Source organism: Thunnus maccoyii, chromosome 14 (assembly GCF_910596095.1).
Source record: "Thunnus maccoyii chromosome 14, fThuMac1.1, whole genome shotgun sequence".
In the NCBI taxonomy this organism is placed as follows: Eukaryota; Metazoa; Chordata; class Actinopteri; order Scombriformes; family Scombridae; genus Thunnus; species Thunnus maccoyii.
Window position 1 is genome coordinate 3,825,970 of NC_056546.1, and position 21,119 is coordinate 3,847,088.

General features: G+C 40.6%; 1 protein-coding gene across 3 annotated transcripts in view; it reads left to right on the plus strand.

Annotated features, from left to right (window-relative positions):
* Window positions 1-248: 248 nt before the first annotated feature.
* atrnl1a (attractin-like 1a) overlaps window positions 249-21,119 on the plus strand; it is a 320,080-nt gene continuing 299,209 nt past the window's right edge. For 2 of the 3 annotated variants that reach the window (XM_042432657.1, XM_042432659.1), the window contains exon 1: window positions 249-1,835. In XM_042432657.1, the coding sequence (XP_042288591.1) occupies window positions 1,591-1,835 (245 nt within the window). In that variant the 5' untranslated portion in view covers window positions 249-1,590. The remainder of the gene's footprint in view (window positions 1,836-21,119) is intronic. The other variant, XM_042432658.1, reaches the window with a different exon arrangement.

Here is a 21,119-nt window from a genome sequence, read left to right on the forward strand (position 1 = left end):
ACTGATGAGCCTGACACCCCCCCCCGTACACTGTGACTGCTGCAACTTTCTCACTTTGTCAAACAACAATGAATGAAATCGATGCTTCTACACCTTTAGGCTGAGTTTTGCGGGAAGTCAAGTCGATTTTTATTTATATATCCCCAATATCACAAATCACAAATTTTCCCTCAGGGGGCTTTACAATCTGTACAGCAATACAACATCCTCTACCTGATCAGACAAGGAAAAACTCCCCCCCAAAAAACTTTAATGGGACCTGGAAGCCATAGATGTGTGTAGAGAATAGACCAGATGACAAAATCACAGAAATACAGCATGGAAAGACAGGATGGCAGAACTATAGATGGATTGATAACATATATGAATAATGTGATGGAATCCTGCAGTTGAGTTAATTAATTTTAGACAAGTGTAATTTAAGTGAAAGTCATTCATGATTGCTTGCAAAGCTGAATAACATCCCAAAATCACAATATCGGAGGGAATCTTTTGGGATTTGATGGTGATGTTGGCAGATGTATCAGAAAAAATAGAATGTATCTGTAAATGTATGAGAAATTATTTTAGTAAAGATTAGATTAAGGCTTCAGTCAAGATAGGATAATTTACGTTAATGGGAAAAACCCCTGAACGCATCAGTACAAAATACATACAGTATATTGATAATATGATTATGCTTCAAGCTCCTGTTGCACTTCTTTTGTGTTGGCTGCATGATAATAAAAACGCACCACCACCATCACCGTTATGTTCTGCTGTTGTGAGGTTTTAAACATCTACTAAAAGCTCCGACAGAGGGCTGAACAGTTAACTGGAGAACACACTGAGACCGTGCTGCAGACGAATGTCACTGCCTTTGTCTCTGTGCTGCAGGCCTGCACTGTACATTTAAAGGGAACTGCCCCTTTAACCGTGTGGCCGTACTGCTCATGCTCGGGGCTTTTGTGCAGGAGTTTCCCCGTCAGGAACCAGCTGTGTGGACGAGAGAGCGATAGCAGACACAGCACACACAGAGAGAGAAGCACCGCTCCGGGAGAGCTGCGGCTGTCGCATCCTCCTCGTACCCGGGCAGAGGGCACGTCTTTGTCTGGGAACAGATCCAGCAGCTAGAGAGGCGCACATACAAACAGCTCCGTGTTTGTATTTCATCTCCCGGATTACAGTCTTTTGACGTTGAAGCATTCCGTCACGGTCGTGTGTTTACATCGCTGACCAGACTGGAAGTTATTTGGGAGACTTGTGCGGACGCGCAGCAGAGCGCGTAACGTGCTTTTTTTTTTTTTTAATAATGTTTTTGTTGCTCAGAGCGGATGGGTCCGATTGGAAATGCGTTCAGAGCGTTTTTAAGGTTTAAACTGCCTCCATCAAAGTTTCATCCTTTTGTCCTGTCCCGCAGCTTGCTCCACACCGCTCGGCATGTTCTGACAGTGCGTAATTACCGTTTTCCACAGGCGTCACAGGTAGGCTATTTGAGCCTACAGACACCCCTGCTGATGACAACAGATCACCTCACAGCGTAAGGTGACAGTTCACTGCCTCTCTCTCTCTCTCTCTCTCTCTAAAAAAAAAAGACACTCCGCGTCCATCATGGATGATGCTGGAGGGATACATCTATGCACCTGGACCAAGTCGTCCACAAGGAGCTCCCGGGACGTCTTGAAAACATACCTGGGAGTATTTGTGATGCTTCATCTCGTGCTCCACACGGAAGCCTCCTCGGTGTCCAAGTCGTGTGATAAAACCTGCTTTTCAGGGAGGTGCAGCAACGGCACCTGCGTGTGTGACCACGGATGGGTCGGGGATCAGTGCCAGCACTGTCAGGGGAGATTCAAGTAAGTTGATGAGTGATGTGACATCCGCCACGTGCCTTTTAGGAGTTCAAAGCTGACCTTTAAGATTTGGTTTTTTTGTATGATCAAAGTCCACTTTGGTTCCATCAAAGCTGTCTACAGCAGGCTGGTGACTTCAATCTTCTAGTAATAATAATATCAGTCTGATATCAGTTATCTCACTGTGCCAAATATGAAAATAGCTTCTTGTTCTGGGTTCAGTGAATTAGTGGAAGTTTGTCTTTATTCTCAATAAGGTGAGGTATTGTAGATGTCACTTGGCTGTTACTAGAATGTATGAGGGGCGATAAATGCCACAGCAAAGCAAGACATTGGCTCTCACTTTATCCAGCTGAGTTATTATTTAGAAATTGCTAAAGCTGAATTGTGTCTGACTGTAGTTAAAGCAAAAATCTCCAGATGGCGATATCACAAACTTACATGAGTAGGTCAAGTATATGTATGAACACACAAATATACAGTACATGCAAGTCAATCTATTGAAATATGAGTGTTGGGGGGGAAGGTTCGGGGTCTCGAGTCCCCTCCACCTTCGTAAAAACTTAAGTTGCCCCTCCCCCCAATAAATTATTTATGTATAAGTAAATTATGTAATTGAAAATATATATTCAATATTCTATGTATCCTGCTCGGTGTTCTGAACCGTTGCATATACTAAACTAAGTGGGAATTTGAGTAATGAAGTTAACAGTTTACTTCATCCTGATACCTTTGCTTGCTATTGGACGACGTTTGATTCCGTCTCTGTAGCACGTCTGAGTTGTGTCTTCAGTGAGTCTAGTGACAAGTGAGAAGCTGCTGCTGGAGAGTAAAGAAGCAAATACTGCACCAGCAGCTCTGTATAATAGGTAAATATGTATAGTGATGGCCTAAAAGTGATTCATAAATATATATTTTAAGCTACTATTAATGGCAAAAGAGACAGCAACACGTTATTTAGTCCTGAAGTTAGCGACCCCCCCACCCTAAGTTGTAATGAGATCTGTGCCCTTTATTATTTGGCTGTTATAAGAGGTTTGGACTGTGATGTTTTCATCCGTCTGGCTGCTTCACTCAGCTGTTCTCACTCCCCTGCAGCTAAAACACTTAACAAAGAAAAGCATAAACTATCAGTTAGTGTTTATTTTGATTTGAATTGTCGAAGTGACGTGACTTTTTGTTTCAGATTTGGCAGTTATCGGCTATTCATCTTGCTGCATTGCATCACATTTCCAGGCAGCAAATTAAAGTCAAACATGCTAAGCTCTGCAAGCAGCATTCTTAGCATAAGAAGTGATAAGAATTTTGGAAATGATGCACATGGCAGACATTGGTCACAGACAGGCGGGAGATTACTGGCAGAAAGGACTACAATCATTACAGATGTGCTTGAAAATAATGCCACTTATTGTATCAAGTCCTTCGTGTTTTTTTCTCTTCTATCTATCAAAAACTGCCTCCTCCTTTGTCAGAATAACCTACCTTAATATTAAAGTCATTAGTAAAGAACACCGCATGGATTTAAAATTATATTTCTATAACATTTCTGGACTCACTTGAACAGTTAAAAAAGGATCAAAATCAATGCAGCAGAACCAGAGTTGTTGTCTTTTTTCATTCCACACATTCTTCTACCTTGTCAAAGTCTGGTGCCTACAATCCCCACAATGCAACTGGACTGACAGCTAGAGAGTCTGATCTGTAATACTAGTAGCGATTAATGTAGCCTGGAGCTGTTAGCCTCCAGCAGAGATGAGGAGCAGGCTGCAAATGTCTGGTAACCTTTTTTCTATTTATCACATTTCACGCAGCTCCCCTTGGAGACACAAGGCTTTATACTACTTTTTACATATAAAACACCTGGAAACACACTTTGACCTTTACTTTGATCACTGTATGTTGTCCATTTTGATATTTCACCAATCTGACACACTGAAATATTGAACCTCACTTCAAAGCACTTAAATTCCAACCGGTAGCTCATCCTTAGAGAGCGCTCACATGTTCATATCCCCCTTCCCCGTGGCACGAATCACCCCTCATACACTCCAGAGAGGATGACGTTACCTGTCAGGATCACCCACAACCCCGTGTGCACGAGAATGGGACTGAGAGATGGCAGGACTTCAGTCTGGTCTTTTCTCTCCGGAGGATTGTATCGATTTCTTAGTCGATGTGATTGTTGTGAGAGCAGCGAACAGAATCGGCTGTAGGCTGGACAACAGGCGAACAATACCAAACGGGAGTGTTTATGTTCTTGTGGCTGCCTGGTGGCAAGTTAGTGTCCATTAATACTGAGTAGTTCTTGCACATGCACACACACACACACACACACACACACACACACACACACACACACACACACACACACACACAGTGAAATGATGTAGGGCTAGATTTATCAGTCTGATATGATGTATTGTTTGCAGGAAAAGCCTCTTGAGGTGCATCAGCTCATTTTCAAAGACAAGACGCTTGTTTTTCCATACCATAAATTTGCTTTCTGCATGTCGCTCCTGACTTTCTCTTCCAAGGTTTCTTCCATTTTGCCCTTGTTAAAGTCTTTTGTGGGGTTTTTTTGGGTAGTTTCTCCTCATCTGAATCGAGGGTCTAAGGATAAAAGATGTTGTATTGCTGTACAGATTAAAAAGCCTCCTGTGGCAACTTTATGATTTGTGATATTGGGATGTAAAAATAAAAGTTTAATTGATTTGCATGAACAAAGGTGTCAACTTTGACATAAATTGTAGGTATTAGAATGAATCTTAACCTAAATGAGAGGACCGTTTTGTGTAGTTTTACTAATTTGATCTTATTTACTAGTTTGGGAAAATGGAAAATGCAAATTGAAATGTTACACCTATTAGTGGCTGAAAGAAAAAAATCAAAAGAGAGGAAAGTGAAGTCCTTGACAGCCCACATACTAATTCCCATTAATAATTCCATGATTGACTTCTTCAAATTCTTCACTGTTTTCTGATCTGTTATCATTTCATCTATGAGGCTGAATGCTGTCAAACTGCTACCGATGCCAACTGACCACACAGAGTTAACCCAAATATGACTGTTTGCCTCGTTAAGGTCGGGAGAAGCACAAATTAACGAGAAAACAGAATTTTTCCGCAACACCAGCAAAGCACTTAAAGGCTTTTTAAAGTGAAGCAGCCACAGACGGAGCAGAAATGGTCACAGATCTTTGTGACCTTGTTTAGTTGTAACTCATTTAAAGATAAAAAGGCTTCGAGAACGATAAAAGAAGCAGCAGACACAGTGAGCTGGTTCGATAAGGAGCTGCGGGCGACAGGTTCTCCATGCAGTTTGGTAGAACTACACCGACAAGCTGAACAATAACTTTTGTCCTTTCTGTTGTTCTCACATCAAGGGTTCAAATTTTTTCTCTTCCTGGTTTGTTTTCTTGTTGTGCAGCCTGCTGTGCATTCGCCGTTACCGTTGTCATCGTTTTCTTAGTTGTCAATAGCATTCATGTCAACATCCTAATTGTAATTACTACCATCTAAGATGTTCTGATATAACCTACTTAAAGTGGCTGTAATTGATATTTTTCCAAGATTCCACATGTGGAACTCAATCATCTTGAGTTGCCCGTTAACAAGTTGTAAATATCCGAATCTTCCTCATGTCTGCCATCCATCTCTTATGATGTGAACATGTCATTAGAGTCTCTTTCCCTGAAGCGCTGGCCGGTCCCATTAAATTTACATTATGATCACATCATGCACATCAAAAAAAAGAAGCTTTTTTAGACTCAGAAAAGTTTTTCAAATATTACATCTTTAAAGAATATTAATTGACCTTGTTTGAAGTTTGAGATACCCTGTCCAAATTTCAATTTCAAATTCATTTTTTAAAATAATGCCCATCTGAGGGGAACGTTGTTGCGCAGTAAATAATTGGCCAAACTGTCTCCATCTCTATTACGGTAATATGGACATGTTTGTGACACGGATGGTTTGCTAAACATATATAAATTTAGGATAATTGAAAATGAATCCATACTGAAACAAATACATACAGTTTAGTACATACTCTATTGTGAATTTCTGTTTCTATTGTGCCTTTTTTTTTTTTTTTATTAAACTCAGTTTATCATTAATCCATCTGATCTGTTTTGGGGATGGTGAAGCAGAGATATCTCCCCCATCAACAACCAATATTGCAGAAAAGCTGCTGCCCAAATAGTCTTGTTATCTAAAAGCTTGGCCGTACTTGTGGCTGCATCAGCTGTATCTTAGTGAGGACAGACCGGAGAGCAGTGGAGCAGAGAGAGAGAGAGAGAGAGGGACCTGTGCTTCAATATCACTGCTGTACCCTGAAAATACTCAATACTAAAAACCTCAGTGGTCATCACGCTGCTGTTGAGGTGGTCAGGACACACACACACACACACATACACACTCTTGTGTCTTATATCCACACAGACAGATCCAATAAAGAAGAAATAGGGAGTAGATTCTGTTTGTCTATTGATTGAAGGTATTGGTCGTACGTGTTGTTATATTGGTCTGCAGTCTCACCCTTTGTTTTCCAATGGCGTTCCCTCCCTCTCTCTCTCTTTGTTTTTTTTCTCTGCTGCTCTTGCTTTCTTTGTCCAGACTAGATAACGTCTTGCTTGTTCTCACATACAAAACACACACAAACAAACAAGTCATACTAACACGCATACAGAGTTCAGGCTGATCCAGATACAAGAACTTAGAAAGAAGTTAAACTGCCTTGTCTACAAGAGCAACATCTGCTCTGTAAATCACTTGTGTTCTCTTTTGAGCAAAAATCAGAAACCGAAAGAGTTTATATTTTAAATTCTTTGATTTTATGATGGCTTCCCCTAGTTTTACATTATCTTAATTAAATACAGTTGGAGTCCTTATTCCGATACAGCAAATCAAATCTTTTCATAAAGCAATAACGTCTTGTTCTATTACAGGCAGAGCAGAAGGTCACACTGAGCCTGATTGCATCCTGCTACGCAACACAAGAGCCACAGAGTCTGAACAACAACCTGCATTAGCTTTCCTGCTAAAGTCTCCTTCTTATATAACTTACGTGAACGTGAACACACGTCTTGTCCTGCACTTTAGCTGGTTGGACATTGACTCTGAATGTTAATACTCATTTTAAGCTCCTTGAAAGGCCCACAAAAGCTGTCCAAAGCGCCTGAAGTTGTAAAACAGTTTATAGCACACATGCAGGTGCACAAACATTTTTGTGGTTGGATTCTTTGCAGTTTTTTTTAACATTTTTGGAACACTGAAATCAGATGTCCATTCAAGAATTTTATAATAAGAACATTTTGTGGCTGCACACACATCTTCGGGCCTTTTCAAGTCAGAATCAGCCGTAAAAAAAAACGTTAAAGTCTGCACACTACCAGGCAGCTTCAGGGCTACAGCAGAGAAGCAACACTTTCTGGTAGAAGTTGTTCATCTGACTAAATAGGTTACCTGTTTATCCTTTATTAACCTCACAGGAGAGAGGAGGCCGCGTAGACACTCGTAGACCGACGTTACAGTGTCGTCAGGCGGTTTCAACAGCAAACTGTCTAATGCGGCACATCAAAGTGAATCTATTTGCCCAAGGTTTGCTAGAATAAACCGCCGCATTAATCTCACTTTGTCTCTTGCATGCTAAGTGCAGACAGCCAGAAACACTGGAGGCCACAGAGAAATGAACTCACACTGATCAAACATTTTGACTCATTATCTCCCAACAGAGATGCAGCGTCGGGTTCTGGAAAAAGGATGTTGATGGTGCTAATTGATAGAGGAGAGAAAATATAAAATAAAAAAAAATCTTCTCTGGCTCTTTTGTCGACTCGCTGTTGTAAAGCCAGAGCTCAGCGTGCAGAAGCCACAACGGAGGGGTTCGGCCTCTCAGACTACTGGAGCCGAGTAAGCTGTATATATCACAGAGGAGTCTGATAAATGGACGGAGGCGACTGTTAGCGCAGACAAGCCTCTGCAGGATGGGATTTAAAAATTTACCACCTCTCAGAGAGAGTCAGTCATTAGAGTTACTGGCATAAAAATAATGTTCTACCTATCTATCCATCAAAAAAAGAGAGATATAAATACTGTAATATATTTTTATTTCTAAAATGGGATTATAGTTTTGGATTAAACTCCTCCACTTCATGTCATGATTTAATCTGTCTACTAATGCTGTGACCGCAGTTTAGATGTTATGGTGGCGGTGAAATCCTATTACATGACGTTGGAGCCCATTATGGTTCCCCTTCATCTCTTCACATCACTTCTGTCATGATTCTTGTCCCCTGTTGGTCGGAAGCTAGAGCCAGCAACTTTCTGTTAACTCAGACTGGACTGTAGTGATGCTTTAGAGCTCCGGTTTTGATCTGGGTTAAGTAGGTTTATTGAATCTGACTATGAAATATGAACGCGGGGGGAATCCCTTATCATGTCTGTTGAGACTTTTAACAATGTTAAGTAGCAGAAAAGCGCATGGACTTCATATCTAAGAACTACAAGTAGAGGTTTGAAAGATGAGTAAGATTTGTTAGACTTTGTTAGACATCTCGGGGAATTAACTCTTCAAATATTCATTATTTGTTGAGACTACAGAGCTTTTATCTCGATTGTTGCGTGACACACAGTGTGGCAGTGAAGGTACAGTAACTGTCAGTCAGATAAAAATAAAAGAGGAAGTGAAACAAAAATAAAGTGCGGTGGAAGTATTTTGAAACTTAGTGTGGTCTGACTTCGAGTTACATAGTCGTGACTCTCATTTTAACCACAATGACACAGTTAGTTGCTGCTGGTGTTACAAACACAACATATATTAGTATATCATACCAGTAGATGTCTGTGTGTGTGTGTGTGTGTGTGGAAAAAATAAACCAGCAGCATCTCATAACATAGTGTCAGTTGACACACACCAGACAGGAAGTAGTCAGGGTACAGTAGGTCGGATCTGCTAATCCAAGGAGCAATTATGATATCTGATTTTTGGGAGTTTTGATGAGCATTGATGTTGGGAAATAAGCAGGCTAATCATCAGACAAGAACACAGATATTAGGACCGTTCTGGAAAACCTCCGGTTTACATTCAGTCATGTTTTTTTTAGCCGACAAAACTACGATAGGGTTAAGGATCGGGGGAAAAGATCAAGGCTGGGGTTTAAAAGCCAAAACCTAATTGGAAGTCAGAGCCAAGAAGTGAGATCTGGCCTCCTTCATGAAAGTCAAACGTGCCACATGCCTCACTATATAAAGGACTCACTGCTTCCCACATTCCTGCTGAACGTTAGCACTGAATGATAATTTTAGTTAGTTGCAGAATTCAACATGGAGATAGGTCCTTGGTAATTGTGTAAGCCTGTGTGGGGGGGTGTATGTGAGGAGGTGTGTGTGTGGGGCATAGTTGGTAATAAATATCAACTGTGCACCTGCTAGTTATCATTTATCACTATTATTTATTGCCTCCTATAAGACTTTTTTTTTTCTTTATCCTCACAACAAACAACCAAAACACAGGAAGCTTTTTGTAATGAACAAATCAACCTCCCTACATTAGCAGCTCGGCGGCTAACTTGTTAGCTTTAATGGTTGCTATGAAACAAGGCTGAAAGAGCACAGGGTTGTATCCTGAAGTAACCATCAATGATGTGACTCACCAAATTTGAAATGATGCAAATAATAATAAAATAGAATGAAATAAAAACTAGATTAAAGAACTAGATAAAATCGATAAAAAACAGACAAATAAAATCAATAAGAGGGAAGAAAATAATAATAAACTAAAAAAAATATAACATTTTACAACATGAATACAATAAAATACATGAATAAAGTAAATAATGCCTATTATATCAATCATTCTTAATCAAAAGCAGGCTTAAGAGGCAAGTTTTACGTTTGCACTTCCAGCTGCTCTCAATTTAATTTAAATTAAATCCAAAAAAAAGTTTGCCAAGCTGCTTTTTTAGCATCTAACTCAGGTTTTCTTTACATCACTGCTACATACCATCACACCGTTTTCTGTGGGAATCATTTTCTCAAAGCTCTTTTTACATTAATCCCTCTCAAACATCCCACATGGGAAAGCAGGAAGAGAAATTCACCTGATTGACGTCCCACAATATTATAAACAAACAGAACCTGGAGGCTGATGTTGGTTCCTGAGAAACACAAACTGTGACATGTAAACATTTTAATGCCTTCGGAAAGGCCTTGAGTAGTAAAAATCCTCTAAAAAAAAAAAAACATCATATCTCAAAACATGAAGCTTACTGTAAAGTACAGTTACAAATATGCATAGATGGTCACAGATACAAAAGGATCTAAATATAAACCTGCCGGCTTTGTGATGCCTGAAGATAAAGGGGAGAACGAAGCCATTCAAGGACAAAACATCCACATGGGTGCTTTAGTGAGAGAGACAGGGGCCGAGCAGAGACAGAATAGAGTGCTTTTCTGACATCAGAGTCATCATCTGCTGACACGGGCTTCATCCTGTGTGTGTGTGTGTGTGTGTGTGTGATTATGTGTGTTTAAGCCCCAGGCAATGTGCACTGATGATGACACAGCTTGTGAACTAAAGTTGCCACTGTACTGTGCTGAGTTGCAGTGTGTATGTGTTTGTTGTGTGTGTGTGTGTGTGTGTTTTGTGTGTGTGTGTGTGTGTGGGAGAGAGAGAAAGCATGTGAGTGTTTGGGAGGGAGGAGCGTCGGATGGCCATCTGTCCAGTGTGAGTTAATCCTGCATATGATGAGAGAGAGAGAGAGAGAGAGAGCAAGGGCAACACACACACACACACACACACACAGTTGGATTGGTGGGCGTATTACATGAATCATATCCCCCCTGTGTTCCTCCCTGAGGCTGCAGCAGTTTCAGAGAGATGGGAAAGGTCTGTTCTAGTGACATCATCATCAGGGGACGGTGAGTCCCACTGACGCTTTATCTGTAGCTGCATTAAAAAGATTCTTCAAAGGAAAATTATTGGCTGTTTCTGACCTGATTTTCACAGTTTTACTTAGTATTACGAGCAGGATATTCGCAGTTGTCACTCTGCAGTAGCGCTGCTAACTTTCAGTTGTGTAAGTGATTATACATCAGGAAGGAAATGAGTCAACAACAGTATGAATAAATATGAATTTATCAAGCTAAGAAGCTGAATGTTTTTCTGTGTCCAGCTTCTCCATTGTTAAGATTTTCTGATGCTCTCTGTTTTATCTCTTTGAGTTTTGGACTGTGACAATTATTATTTTACTATTTAACACACTTAATAGACAAGATTTTATTAAAAAAAAACCCAACCAAAAACAAACAGAAACAATAGATTAACCGATAGGTTCATAAATAATGAATGCAATAATTGGTTGCAGCCTCACCTGCAAGGACATGTTTCTCCAAAACCCTCCTATAGGCACATTTTATTCCAACAAATCAATTGTTACCCAAATTTTAAACAAAATTTCCACTTGATATCACAAAATGTAAATGTAGTGGTAAGGAGAGATGATAGGAAATCTATAAAGGTTCATCATCTGGGGGCCATGAATACTGAGTTTAGACCAAATTTCACTGCAGTCCAGCCATTATAGTTTTCTTGTGTGCAAAATACATGTTGGTGAGTATGAAAGTGTTAAGTGTCGTGGCTGTCTGCCCAATACATTTTGAGATATTATCTAGAGGTGGCAGTTTCAATGTTACAGAAGAAAGGTCAAAGGTCACTGTAATGAGTAGTTCATCCTCTGATGACCATGAATTTCCACATTATATTTGAAGGGGATGTATCATGCACATCTCCAGGTCTATATTTATATTCTGGGGCTCTACAGAAATATCTTTGTATGACTCACAGTTCAAAAAACTCTTTATTTATCTTATACTGGCCCATGATGCAGCCCCTCAGTTTCTGTCTGAAACAGGCTCCTGTCTCTTTAAGGCCACCCTTCCCAATGAGTCCACTCTGTTCACCTCAAGTTTTGTAACTTTGATCATGTTTAACAGAGATATCCGCCATAAAAACTCTATTAAAGAATACAGAAAATCCCAAAAAGCATGTTAAGTCTCCTTTAATGGCAAGTCAGCCAATTGGAAAGCCTGCCTTTTGTGCAAAGTTGACAGCTGGACCTGAGCCTAACACTCAATGAAAGTTTATGAAGTGTAGAAGGGGCTCGTCCTATGTGAGTCATGAACATGATTAGAAACTTTCATGGCAACCAGGACATTAGATTTTAATGTTACAATATTACTTTGTACAAATTGTAATAAAAAAAATGTACAAATCATCTCAGAATACTGTGAATATCCAGAGCAAATTTTAAAAGGAATCTGTCCTTTAACATAATGACATATTAGGTTTATAGTTTGAATATTACATTAATTATGAAAGGAAAATACATGAACTCTTAATTTAATCATAAAATACTGAGATGTGGTTCCAGGCAATATACTAAACCTTTTATCCGCCTCTCCGTCATACCCCACACACACACTCAGTGGATCGATAATCATTTGGCCGTGTCCTTACAACCCATCCCAACCCATCATACACTGACCATTCATCTCCTCTGTCAGTTGTACAGTAATCAGATTAGTGTTTGTGGTGAAGTCCCCCCCATCACAGGATATTTAGACCAGTGTTGAAGGAAGAAGTCTTCCATTAGAGAGTAACAGAGGCCAGAGTTGGTTCGTTTGCCTTGTTGTGTATAGAAGATATCTGGCTGAATATCAGGTTGTATTTTTGTTACCCCTAAAATGATCATTGTGATACAGTCAGTCGGGCACCATTATTTAACATTATTTAATTTACATAATGTTATACACAAAGGACCAGACAAATATATACCGTGTTTATTTATGACTTTAGGAGTATGAATGTAGGACACCTATATTCGTGTCACCGGTTAACCTGAAACACCTGTGTCTGGTTAACCAGTGACCTTGTTAGCTGGCAACTTTCAGCTAAATGTGTTGTGGTTGCTCGTAGTACCTGCATTTAGCTCCTAAAAGCCTTATCAATTTTATCTACACCAAACATTTACATAAGTTAAACTGTGCACAGCAAGAAGCATTCACCTCGTAACCTTTCTTATAATGTGGGAAACTAAACGTAGCCTATAAATTAGCAGTGCAGCTGTAGTCTATCTTGTGATTTTATAGTGTTATCTTTAATCGGAAAGTGGCCCATATTCAATCAATGAACCTGCTTTGTCATTGAGTAGAAAAAGTTAAAAAAAAGAGTTTGTGGCTAAATAGTGTATAAACTGTAGTCACAGAGCCAGTATTCACCAGGTTTGACCAGCCTTTAACTTGTGACCATCAGTGTGGATACTGCAAACAGATTCAGTGTTTCATCTCAAGCAAACCATTTAAAAAGATTAATTTCAGAAAAAAAGGTGAGGACATGAATGCCTCTCGTTGGCAACACCATTTAATTTACATGATGTAATACAAAAAGGACCGGACGGATATATACTGTGTTGATACTGTGTCGGCATGCTAACCTCAGCTAGCCCGTTTAACTTCCCACTCCGGCTACACCATAGACTGTGAAAAATATGGATGTAGCCACTGTGACATCACCTATTGGCTCTGGCCTTCGCCATCTTGGCAGTGCCTGACCCCGCCTAACTCCCGGCTAATCCAAAATGGGCAAAGACGTGGAGCCTGGTTGCTGAAACAAGCCATGTAGTGGCTAGCGGCTATGGGGATTGACTCGCTTGTGGAGCCTCAAGTGGCCATTAGAGGAACTGCAGGTTTTGGCACTTCCACATTGGCTTCATTTTCCAGCCTCAGAGGTTGCTACTTTGGCGTCACACGCCGACAAATTTCTAAATAACAGTAACTGCTGTGAACTGGATTGCAGAGGGTTAAACAAGCTTTTTAGAAACAGAAAGAGACGACAACTAATGCTGACAACAGAACTAACACTGCACCTCTGGTTTCCGCTTCGGAGCAGCAGAGATACTAAACACCTGAGTCTCCTGGGCCCTTTCACATCGTTAGGCCTGGAGCTTGAGCCTTGGTAAGCCCGTGCATTAAAACAGTGTTGATGCTGATTTCTCCTGGGAGGGCCTAATTCCTGGATGGGTGGGTCTGGCCCTCCAGGGCTCACCCATACCGCCAATAATGAACAATAACATACAGTACATGTAGTCTGAACTGATTCTCAGTCATATTTTGATCAGATTTTACAATTGGACTCAAGGTGGTATAAAACAGTTCTTGGTCTCTCTTTGCTTCCTACATTGTGAGGTATTACAGCAGAGACTCTTGTCATTTCCTCTATAAAACATGTTGCTTTTCTAGTCATGAATATCTGCCACTCTCAGACTCTAGGAAATGACAGATAGGAATTGCAATACTTACGATTCCATACTATACATTATCATTTTCTTCTAACAGGAAATGATACAAGACTTGAGCAACTGATTGCAAGTCAGACTGCAGTTTTGCATCATGGATGACAATTTTGCAGCAATCAGATGACCACAGAATAGTGTGCAACAACAGGACATCAAATATCAAGGGAAATTAGTTTCTTAAATCTAACTGATATGTGCCTCCAGCAGGCAGCATAAACAAGTAATGAACACAACACTGACATATCATCATCTTTGAATGTTGAACATGTTAGCAAACAGTTGCTTATTTCCACATCCAGCAGTTACGGAGCAACATTATCATTCATGTGGAGTCGTGGTTCTGTCCAAGATCAGATGGAGAAATTATTTATTGAATTACTCAAAAGAAACAGGAGACACTGAGACACAGGAACACTGACCAGAAACGCAGACAACTCGACAAAAGACATTAGGAGCAGTGCAGGTAAGAAGGGAAAGTGTGGAGGGAAAGGCACGCCCGCACCACACACACACAGAGAACAGATCAGCCAATAAAAGGCAACCAAGTCAGAAAGTCTCAGAACACAAAACTCAAGCACACAATACCGCTAAACTGAGAACGCCAGGAAGTCCTTCAGAGATAAGTCAAATAACAAATGATCTCAACTAAATGAGCAGGCAACATAAGTGTAACACAGAAAACCCAAAAGAACAAAAACACAAAGAGTCCAAACACAACAGAAAGAGTGGGCAGGATGTGACAGTAAGTCCAGTATTCACACTCGTTTAGCTCTGTTTTTGCTCTCCACCAACTCCTGAGGGAAATATCTGGCTCTTTAGCTGCTAAATGCTCCACTATGTTCACCAGCTAGTCTACAGTGAACTGTGTCTGTTTGCCATTTAGTGCTGAGCAGGTAGTTTAAAGTGGCTTTTTAGAGCTTTTTCTCTGAAAACAGTTGCCTGCTGCGGCCCAAAACGACGCTATGAGACGCTATGACAGTTAAACAATCAGCTGCAACTCGCTAGAAAGCTCCGTAAAGCCGAGAGGAGCTGCAGAGTCTCTGATGATTGTCATTCTCATCACTATGAGTCACGCTAAAAACATTACACACTGTCATTTCATACATTGCTATTATGAAAAATATCAATTATAGCTGCTTTAGTTTAATTGTTTCACTTTCTCAATGTGAACAAAAACATCCAGTAACTGAGGCCTGACGGGTTGGGCCCAAGTTACATTCAGTCTACTCTGGTCCGGTTGGGACTTTCTATCAGGTCAGATCTAACGGTGCATCATCGTCACAAGAGAAAAACATGTTTATGTGGCAAACAGAGAGGATTGTAAACTGTATAGTGGAGGACATATTGCAACATTTTTCAACCGCAGCTGTTTGTTAACAGGTGGAGCCTCATGCTGCTGCTTCTTGTCAGGTTTTTTTTTTATTGAAAATTAATTTATGCACAGCTGATTTAGGACTGTTTCCATTTGGGTCCAAATCTGAACACACTGTATACTTGCTTACAATGAGTGTAGAATTGGGAAACAGCTTACACTATGTGTCGTATGTAGCGCTTCGCCCTCCAATTCACTTTATAAACCTTCTAAATAATCCACAACAAGCTGCTGCCAGCAGCTGTCCCACTAGACCTCTTGTAGCTTCTTCTACAACAAAAGCTGTACAAGAGTATCTTCGCTGGGAGACTTTTATTGTGGCCAGCGACCACAGGAAGTGCATTAAAAGCATTTAGCGAAGATCTTTTTCTGTGTGTGTGTGTGTGTGTGCATGCTTCTGTTTGTCCATCCTTGAGCTTCAACCAAAATGTGAGTGAGAACAGGTTTGTTTCAGAGCAGCAACCGCAGATATAAATTTACAGATTTATTATCCATGGCTGGATGTGTTGTGTGTGCATGTGTGTGTGTGTGCATGTGTGTGTGTGTGTGGTCAAGTTGTGGACTGGATTGTTGCAGATGAGTTATTTTCCTGGCAGGAAGCATTTCTCTCTCCTCTCTCTCTCTCTCTCTCTCTCTCTCTCTCTCTCTCTCTCTCTTTCTCTCTCTTTCTCTCTCTCAACCCAACCGGTCGAGGCAGATGGCCGCCCACCCAGAGCCCGGTTCTGCTCGAGGTTTCTTCCCATTCCCCGTCGCCAAGTGCTTGCTTGCTCGTGGGAGAATGTTTGGCCTCAAAGAGTACAGTGGAGACCTGCTCTATATGAAAAGCGCCCTTAGATAACTTCTCTTATGATTTGGCGCTATATAATTAAAACAGACTAGATAACTCTCTCTCTGTTTAATTCACTCTTCTTCTTCTTCTTCTTCTTCTCCTCATCTCTCCATCTGTATCAAGTCTCTTGACATGTCCGAGTGTGAGAATAAACTTGTCTTGCCATCCATCCGCCCAGAAAAAAAAAAGATGTATTACCCTCCTGCTTCCAAACTGCATTTTCTAATGATTTCACCCCTAAAGCATGTGGTAGCTCTGCTTCCCTGTGTATTTCTTTCTGTTGTGTTGTGTTGTGTTGTGATGTGTGTGTGTCTTTCTATGTGTGTGTTTCTGCATATCCTGGGTGGGTGGGCTTAGAGCGAATGCGAGGCCCCGGATTGTTTGTGTTCATGTCTGGTTGTTTGCCCACGTTCTCTTGTAACTCTCAGTCCTCCAGTTCGATTTTGTTTTCATTTTTCCGCCTCTGACGTGATGTTCACAGCGCTCAAGTCCAGCAGGGAGCATGTGTGTATATATGTGTGTGTGTGAGTGGGAGAGAGAGAGAGCGAGAGAGTATTTACGAGGATGAGAAGGAAAGAGACGAGGAGAGGGGGGGGGGGGGGGGGGGTAGATAGAAAGTCATAAACACATACACGTGTACCTGGTGAATACACACACACACACACACACACACACACACGCGCTCTGCCTGAGGGAGAGCAGTCATTTTGTTGTGTCCTGTCACTCTCTGCCAGGTGGCGTGGTCAGAGCGCCATGTTATTTACAGCTGTGCTCCATATCACCTGAGGCTCTTGTTGTGGTTTGTGGCTTTTTTTACACCTGTTTTTCAGCTCTTGGAAAAAAAAAAAAAGGCATGACATACCGACATATTTTGTTCTGTTAACAAAGGCCCAGTTTACTTTTACTTATTCTGTCTTGGTGCCTTCTACGCTCTGTGCTCTTGTTGTTGAAATGTGCTGTACAAATTGACTTGCCATTTTGTGGCATTTTTTCTCCTCCTATGCTGATAAAATACAGATATGATTTATACTCTGTCATCTGTCCTTAGATCTTTGGACTAGGGCTGCATTATTGATTAATCATTTTGTCTATAAAGTGTCCAAAAATAATGAAGAATGCTTGTTCTAATTACTTAGAGCCCAAGGTGATGTCTTCAAATGTCTTGTTTTTATCAGATTAACAGCCCAAAACCCAAAGATATTCAGTTTATTATTATATATGACACATTTGAGAAGCTGAAAGCAGCAAATGTTTGGTATTTTTCCTTTAAAAAGAAGACTATAATGATTAGGCTACTTGTTTCATCAAAATAGTCGCTGATTAATTTTCTGTTGATCAATTAATCGACTTCAGACGTAACATACTCCAGACCACAGGGTGGCGGTAAAGCACCTAAAGCTAAATTGTTAAAAATTCAAGAAGAAGAATATTTCTGGATAAAAGTGAAGCAAGGTAGAAACTAATAAAAATGATAAAAGTGTACTGAAAAACACAAAAACATACAGTTGTGGGTAATTTCTGTTGATATTGGTTCCTAGCTAGCTAGCGATGCTTTACACCATCATCAGCGATCACATTGGACGTCTAAAAGTTGAGGTTCACGCAATGCTTTCATCCTTTTGAAGGTCTGATCACAACCGAACTGAAGTGCTTTTTGAAATCAGAGTAATTTTGGTAAGGAAACAGGTCGTCCATTGTCATTTTTGATTGATTGCCAAACTTCAAGAAGGCGGGTTTTACCTAGAATGAGCCTGTCTGAGGGCAGACACCAGGGAAGCCAGAATGATGAGCCTCAACCTGGATCCACGGATTTCAGTTTAGTTGCTGTTTGTTTGGTAAACTAAATGAATTCAGGTGATGACAGGTGGACACACTGTGTAAAACAAATTCAGCTCACCGGGCTTCAGGTAACGTCTGCATCTATTCTTGTTGTTGGCGACCAAATGCATTTCGTGTATGTTGTGGCCTGTTAGTAGCTGATACAACCATAAAGCTTAGTGGAAAAGACCTACCAACAAATCATTTTACCAGTACTAGTGTACCTGTGCTGTGACAATATTGCTTGACAAAATGTAATCTGCTGTCAGTCCCTAATTACAATATTCAACCTCCGTAGGAACAAGTGCTAAAGGTGCTCCTCCATAAACAAAGACACCCTAAAACAGGAGACACCTAGCATTCAGCAAAATGCATCCAAATATGTACAAAATGCTAGAAAAATCAGCTAGAAAAAGGCTCCTTCCATCTCCACATAATAGATACAGTGTGATCGCTGCCTTACTCTGCTTTTACACCAAAATCTTGTGAGTAAATTGCACAGAGCAGTCTGGTTGCGCTGTGCTGAACACCTTCCCTGATTCATTTTACATTCAAACTTCTACCAAATTGAAGTCAAATACGCTGACTTCCATAACAGAGGAGAAGAAGAAAACTTTCTATGGTTATGAAACTACTTTCTCATCTTACCAAGACTTCTTAAAATATCAAGCTTGGCAGAAAATAGGAACAAATCCCAAGTTGGAAAAACGAAAGCTGTGACTGTTTACATTCCGATGTAGCCTGTAGCATCGTAGTTAGCTGCTCTGTAAGACGAGTAATGCTTTACGTAACGCCCTTCATCATACGCTCTACCTCACACAAACTATGTGCGTTTCGTTTGAAAGACGAGTCGCTCCTGTTGTTATTTGGTGAAGCTCAACTTTTCAGTCCCTCCTCTGTGGATTTGCGTGGCATTTGATTAAACAAAGGTTGAATTTCAGCGGTTATGTGCTGTATATAAACCGACCACTGCCACATTTTGATTGGACTGTTCTTTATTTTGTCTTTTCTTTAGGTCTTTGTGATTGCACGTGTTAGTGTGAGAGGTTTGATGACTGGGGCAGCGTGTGTTGGAGTGTATTCAGGGCTTAGCAAGCCTGTGATGGGTGTGGTGTAGGGATTTATGTGTGTGTGTGTGCGTGTGTGTGTGTGTCTGCACAGTACAGGGAACCATCCCATAATATGACTGAGAAGCTGACAACATGGGATAGTGATTTCAGTCGACATGGCAACGCTTTGTAGCCCCACGTAACACACAATAGTGTTTTAATGCAGACCACATGTGATGGGGCTCACCATAGGGGCGGACACACACACACACACACACACACGCACACACACACACACACACACACACACTCTCTCTCTGTTGGCTGCAGGACATCGTGTATAATCAACCTGTGGTCGAGCTGGGTTGGGTGCAAACTCTCAGTAATGATACAGCAGCCTGTTGTCAAGACTGTAATAAAGGCTCTATTTTTGCACACACACACACACATAAACACACTTGTCACACAAGATATATGTAGTGTTATTCTACGGAATAACTTCAAGTGAAAAATAACGTTCATGTTGATTGACCAACATCATTAACTTAGGTTCAAATACCAGCTGTCTATGTAAACTTTATGTAACTAAAATATGCTGTTAAACGCACAATATGTAATTTCTGCCGCTAGGATTCTCTCGATCCAAACAATAACAAAAGAGTTTGATGACGTTGTGAAGTAGCGTGGGATCATGGGAGTTGTTGTTTTCATTGTTAAGCAACCAGTGTATCTGGGTTAGGATTCCTTCAGTGTTCATCATTCAGGATGAATTATCCGCAGATGTCTCCTCCTCTCCAAAACAAACAGACCCCGTGATTAAAACAGGTAAAAAACACTGAATGAAGCAGTTTCACATAAAAAAATCAGTGTCTGACAGACACAGGACGTCCGGGAGGGGCTGTTAGCTAACGTTTGCTCGGCTTGTTTCTCTGATAACTTAAGATCCAGACGTCCGATGATTAAAATCCTTCATCTGATTAAAAGATATAGTTTAAAAATGACCAAGATCTATAAAGTTTATTGTAAAAATGTGGCTTAAAACTGAATAAAAGTCATTGACATATTATATTGTATGTGTATACTCTTTGGTAGATGCCATTGTGGTAAACAGCCACAACACCAACACTTGTGCACAAGATGACTGTGAGTATGTGTTGACAAATTTAAGGAAAAACCTTAAGTGCCTTTGTAAAGTGTTATTCCACCACAAACCTCCAGAGCAGCTTCAATGTTCCCTCTCAAGTATCCATCTACATGCAAAAGTCATGCATGTCAAGTCAACTCACGTAAAAGTGCGGCGCTGTGAGCCAGATGATGAAAAATGCATCGTCTGGCAGGCAGAGGAGCTTTTGCTTGAACCACTTGTAGACCTACCTGTGAGGAAGGGCAGAGATCGCTCCAACATGGAGGCAAACAGAGCTCAAGGACGCCGGCTGACGAACCTCATGAATGAAAATACCTGAGACGTGACCTGGACCTGGAAGCAATTATTACAATCTTATCTGCTGAGAGTTAAATATACATGGAGGTATTTTGATTTAACAAAATCCTACTTGGATAAATGTTCTTCACTGTGTCACATAGACTGATCATATAAAGTGAATGTGAACATCACTGACTTGTTTTTTATTACCTAAGTTACTTTTTTAGATAAGAAACTGCACACTGGGCCTGATTATATGTCAGACTGACCTTGATCAAGACTAGTTGCTCTAAATGCCAACTGTATATGTGGACTAAAAACATGTAAGAGCAGCAACAATTTCATCCATTAAAGGCTGAGTCTGGTTGTATTCATTTTGAACTGTAGCATCACATTAGCAGCTACATCAAAACTATCTCTGCTACCGTGTTCACTATTTTGATT